The 6,340-nt window shown below is 34.7% G+C and overlaps 1 protein-coding gene across 1 annotated transcript; it reads left to right on the top strand.

The window, feature by feature from the left end:
• Window positions 1-870: 870 nt before the first annotated feature.
• LOC143614453 (homeobox protein BEL1 homolog) lies at window positions 871-4,374 on the top strand. The gene is made up of 4 exons (XM_077087886.1): window positions 871-1,851; window positions 2,152-2,534; window positions 3,391-3,451; window positions 3,659-4,374. Exons 1-4 carry the CDS (start codon window positions 1,306-1,308, stop codon window positions 4,241-4,243), a joined length of 1,575 nt encoding a protein of 524 aa, XP_076944001.1. The 5' UTR covers window positions 871-1,305; the 3' UTR covers window positions 4,244-4,374.
• The last annotated feature ends 1,966 nt before the right edge of the window (window positions 4,375-6,340 follow it).

Genomic DNA, 6,340 nt, shown 5'->3' with positions numbered 1-6,340 from the left:
GTGATGGCTGAGAGCAGACCCATGGAAGTCACCGATCCCTCACCACTAAGAGCGTCCAACAAGTGTTGCGCCCGCATCCCGTCTCTCCCGCATGAGGTCCCTTTAGGAAATGATCGGATACATATAAGCACACAGTCTCCATCCACAGATAGAGTAGGCAGGGCGACAGAGCTAGAAGGCAAGGACGGAGGCGGCACCACTGGGTGTTTATCAATGAGGGCTTTCATGGTTGAATCTCGGAGAGGGGCAACCCAACTTGAGCATAATACCTTGACTGCAGCTGTGAAATGACCATCCCTGACTTTCCTGAGACATTGTTTAATATTGAGGCTGTTTTCAGAACCCTCCTCCCCTCCCACCCATCATTTAGAAAAAGTGCTTCCCCCCACGTTATCAAAGAGAGAAAGAACCAAGTCAGCAAAACCAGATCCATCTTTCCACACCGCAAGTGCTTGCTGAATGCTACTACATTGCAAAGACTTTCGATTCCCTGACCTGCGTTCCTGCCTAGTGGAAGGTTTCACCACCTTTAAAGTACAACGCGGCAACAATATTAATTTGACCCAATTCTCAATCGAGCCTGGTGAATCCACTACCTTGCGTAAAGCGCATGCCAAAGTCTGAGCAAACGCCAAACGACAACTTGGGGGATGCTCTTAACCGTTTGAATGGGAAAGGAAAAAACCCGTTCGAAAAGGGATACATCCCCAGCCACTCCTACAGATGGACCTGGGTCCCTATCCACAGACACACGATTAGGTTTATTATTATTTAATGTAACAAAGTTTTCATTTCATTTAATATGATTCATATGTTATAACCGTATATAACACCCTTTATTAGCTGCTACAAAATGGTGGCGTGCATTGATAACATATTTTCTTGGTTACATCAAGTAAATATATAGCATTTGCGAACTTATTCTTTGAAGAAAATTGTCACTCTAGCTTCCACAACCATTAACCACCACCAACGCCTACACATCCGCTAGTGATCGAAGCTCAATCTCATAATATATGTTGTATTTAGTTATCATCACTTGCTTTGCCTTTTGAACACACCACCACCAACTCATGAGCTATCTATCACATATTAGTTAGGGTTTCTTGGAAGAAAGTGGATCAAGAACACACCACATATATAAAGATTTTTTTTTCTTTTTTGCATCTTTTTTATGTTGATTTCATCATCATCATATTTATCATCATGTTATGATGAGGAAGCAATATGCTTATGATAAGTCATCAATAATCTCTTCCTGAAAACCCTGATCTTTCCCTTCATCTTCTTCCAAACCGTGCGGTCATGATTGCGGGCAAAGACACCGGAGATTCCTGTCAGTTTGATGAATTATCATCTCTCCAAAGATGTATATCAATCCCATGTGAACAAAATGAAAGACCAAGTAAAGGTCTTTCTCTATCTTCCACTAATCCTTCATCCATTGGACTACAAGCCTTTGAGCTTGTAAGACAACCACAAAATCATCATCATCATAATCACCAAGTGTATTATGGAAAACCCATGAATATATATGAGCAACATGATTATCAAGATGAGTTCTTAAGACAATCAGGAAGTACTGATCAACATGAAAGTGCACATGAGTTCAACTTAAGAAGTTCAAAGTACATGGTACATGCACAAGATCTCCTTTATGAGTTTTGCAATCTTGGTACAAAGCAAAATGATCATTCTTCAAAGACAAAGGCTCAAAGAACCAATCAGTGTCAAGATCATGATAATTTGAATAATATGAATGCTAGTTCTTCCAAGAATATAGCTTTAAGTTATCTTGAATTCTTGGAGTTGCAAAATAGAAAATCAAAGCTCCTTCAAATGCTTAATGAGGTATTATTAATTTGTATTTTGAAACTTTAAACAATATCCAAATTGAATATTGTACTGTTTAACATGATTTTGTTGTAAAGGTTTGTATTATTTTATTTTATTTTTATTTCTTTAAATTGATAATTTACATAATGAAGTGACCACAATCTTTTTATTATAAATGTCCACATGAAGTTTGCTGCTTCATTTAATTTGATAAGCCTCTTTTCTTGTTAAATGTTTGTTACTAAAAGTTATATGATTTGGGGCTATTAAAAATCACATGACATATTTACTTTTGGTTTTTATTGTTTGACATAGGTGGATAGAAAATACAATAATTATTGTGATCAAATGAAGGCATTGGTTTCATCATTTGAAGCAGTGGCTGGTAATGGTGCGGCAAGAGTTTATTCAACCTTGGCTTCAAAGGCAATGTCTAGGCATTTTAGGTGTTTGAGAGATGGGATTGTAGGTCAGATTAAGGAGACGAAGAAGGCGATGGGAGAAAAAGACATTTCTACCCTTGGTGCTACAAAAGGGGAGACTCCTAGGCTAAGGGTTCTTGATCAATCTTTAAGGCAAGAAAGGTCTTTACAACACATGAACATGATGGATGGCCACCCTTGGCGGCCTCAACGCGGATTGCCTGACCAATCTGTGAACATTCTTCGTGCTTGGCTGTTTGAGCACTTCCTGCACCCGTAAGCACCCTTATCGCCGCCACTAGTTTAAAAGCTTTATAATTGTTATCCAAATACATTAAAGATAAAAACAAATTTTTGTAGGATTCTTATGGAACCTAGTTTTGTGAAAAATTCATCACAAAATTAATTGGTAGTTTGAAAATTAGGTTTAATTTGTTTGAAAAATAATGCTTAGACCATGTGTAGTCATAAAGCCCCACCCCCAGGCATTATGCGACACATGACGCCCAGTCAGAGTTATGGTTTTATACAAAAATAGAGTGTAGTCATAAAACCTTCATAAAGTCATAAGTGTAGTCATAAAGCCTCTATAAAGCAATAACTTTATTATTTTATTATTCTTTTTTTGCCTTCTATGCGCATTATGTACATAACTTTGAACCTATAACTTTACCCCATAACTTGAGAGGGGCGGTGTAGGAAAGAGTTATAGGCCATAACTCTACCCGTAACTCTCTCCCTACACATGTTCTTACAAAAATATGTCTTTTCAGTATCTCCTCGATCGGTTGGTTTCATCCCAATGTTGATTCCTAAATTATTTTTTGTCATATTATATATCCCATCAAATTTCATTTTATTTATTATTTTATCTCTTGGGGCCTTCCTCATATGTTTTCTTGTGGATTTGATTCTTTTGCACCTTTTTTAGGGACCATATAAATGTGCCCTTTCTTTAGTCTCATCCACAAAAGTTATTTTTATTAAACTTCTTTTTTATTCCTTAATTTATAAAAAAAAACATTGTTTTAATTTACTATGTTACAATTGAATTTGTTTAATGTTATTTCAATAACTTTTATTAACCTCGTATAGTTCTATATACTTAACTGTAGATTATATGAAATTATAGGTACCCTAGTGATGTCGATAAACGCATTCTAGCCAAACAATCTGGTCTCTCAAAAAGCCAGGTATGTCAATGTCACCATCCTTTTATCGTCAACACTTGATTCACGTATATTTTTATTTCTAGAAAATGCTAGTGTCACTTATTATTTCTAATCACATGATACAATGCCGACACTCTTTATAGTCCTAGTGATGGATACTTGCATGTTGCATCACGTACAAGGCACAATTATTCTTTCTTATAAACAATTTGTTTTACTTGAGCAAAGGTATCAAATTGGTTCATCAATGCAAGAGTTAGGCTATGGAAGCCCATGGTGGAGGAGATGTATATGGAAGAAACAAAAGATAATAATAATAACAATAATCATGAAAACAATCAAGGTGTCGCGGTTAGATTCAACGCAACTGTTAACGAGAACATCACATTAATCACGCAAATGGAGCAAAAACCGACAGTGGATCAGCTTATCCGGAGAGACTCCGATTGTCTTTCTTCCATAATAAATCACCATGACCACCATATCACAAAAAACCTTAACCATGACTTTCACCATAGTTTTCCAAGGGCCTCAACTGATTCTTTTGGAGCAGTAGAGCTGGACTTTTCAGCATACAATCATAACTTTGGTAATAATAGTGACGGTAGTCGCAATAGTAATGTTTCTTTGACCTTAGGATTACAACAAGATGCAGATGGTGCCCGTGGCGGTGCTAGCGCTGGTGGTGATGGGATGTCATTGTATTACCCTACTGCAATACAATATTCTTCTCTTCTGGAGGGTGATCAAGGACAAAATTTGGTTAATAGGAATTTAATAGGGGTGCAACTGCTTCATGATATGGATGGCTAAGTAAATGTTTATATCTTCACTATATATTAAAAGTTCAAAGCGAAAAACATATATAGTGTTTATATATATAGTGTTAGGATCAGATACAAATAACAATTACAATGTGAAATATACGAAGTGAAGAAAAAGTCACGTGGTGTCATTTTTGTAATTATTCTGAATAATGTAATTACGCTACAAAATAATATAAGTTGAGGAAATAATAATTAAGCTACTCACTCGATATATATTTTGTTGTGGCTTAATTACTCTCTTGTCACCGCGTGTATTTTTGTTTTGTTTCGTATAATTCGCATGTTAAAAGTGATTTGTACATGATCTCATCTATATATATGTATTAAGTCCAGAAAACTGAAAGTATACATATTAATTTTGAGTTCGCCATGATTAAATATTTTTCGGGTTTTGTAAAAGTTTACAGAAATAGCAATATTGTATCTTTGAACTTTTAATTTATATCATATTTCTAACAAGATATTGATAATATGTTTTATGGACATTTAATTTATCTCTTAGTTTTATGGTTTGTCATAATCCCATTGTTTAAAGATAATTAGATATTGAAAATAATCATTCATAATATTCAAACTGACCATTAACCTGTGTTTGTGTGCGTATGCGACTTATAGATACAAATGTAGCGTAGCATTTACCTTTAATATTTTAATAAGAATTATTATTATAATTATTATTTATGTATAATAAAAGATAAAAAGAATTTAATCATCCTTCAAGTCCCAGATCGATAATCAACACACGAATTAAACGGCTAACTCTCGTTTATATTAATCAGAAAATATAACTCAAAAAACTGATTACAACATTCAAACCCTAACTCAGTTTGACTTTTGATGAACCCTAACTCGGTTGCATCTAGATGAACCCTAACTCGGTTGCATCTCGTGTGTGTCTCTTGGATGAACCCTAACTCGGTTGCATCTCACACCACACAAACTATAATGTCTAACCATGTCTCGGTTTATATAGACTAACCTAACTTGCTAACCAAGACATTACCAAATATAATAAACCCTAATTGTAATCCCATAAACCCATTACATATTAATGAATCTAACGGACCCAATAGGTATAACCCGGTCACCTACACGTGATGGGCCTATTAAGTTGGAAATTACTTCCAACAATCCTTCTTAACGATTTTTTTCGGTTCAACTGACTTAAGACCATTAGTTCGTTGTTGGAATTTGATGGGTTGTCAATTGAAACCAACCGGTTAAACAACCAAAAACCAAAACCAATCCGAAACCTAAACGATTATTAATTAACCAGTATATTAGAAATTGATTTGTAACCGATATTAACCACATGTAAGGGACTGGTTGAGTAATGTTGAATACAAACCGATTACAAACTAGTTTATAAGGTAAGTAAGCGTGCGGTTAAAAACTCTCAAAAAACCAAAACCGCTATATAGTTGTTTTCTCGCCGTTAGAATCTGGTTTTTCCCCATTTTCCTAAGCTAGTATAAGTATGTATTGGGTACACTGGTTTGATTACATTACCTTTTTAGCGCTCAAAAACTCTTAAAAATGCAAAAACCGTTCAAATATGTTCAAGTCTTAATTCTCAAAATGCCTAAGCGGCAAATGAAGCACACATCATGTTGACACCAGAAACAAAGAGAAACCCCTAGTATTTTAAGAAGTTTGATTTATGTTTAATGTTAGACAATACTGAAATGGATCGTCGCAAGAATTGTAACGCGTTTTTGAAACCAATGTCCAATTAACTCTACTTTAATAGATCATTTGACAAAACACTGATAAAATGTAAAAGCTTAAAATGAAGCACCAACGTCGATCACAACGTACTTATATATCATTAAATAAAATATACTGTTTTTCTTTTTATTTTAGCAATGTTATACATCGTCATTTATTTTGCTTGTTTGCTATATCCAGTTTAATGATTTTTCGGTTTTGAAGCCTGACATACATTTTTTTAATTTTGTTTGTTTAGTATATTCAGTTTAATCGATTAAACAAAATAACCAAGTCTTTGCTTTTTATTTTTAATTTTTATTATGCAACTATAATCGACGTTCGAAAGATTAATAACCCAACCCAATCGAGTCCA

The sequence above is a fragment of the Bidens hawaiensis genome, unplaced genomic scaffold, assembly GCF_021521415.1.
Source record: "Bidens hawaiensis isolate Kalapana, Puna unplaced genomic scaffold, B.hawaiensis_p1.1 tig00040034_1, whole genome shotgun sequence".
NCBI classification, from domain to species: domain Eukaryota; kingdom Viridiplantae; phylum Streptophyta; class Magnoliopsida; order Asterales; family Asteraceae; genus Bidens; species Bidens hawaiensis.
This window is presented reverse-complemented; position numbering and strand designations above follow the sequence as displayed.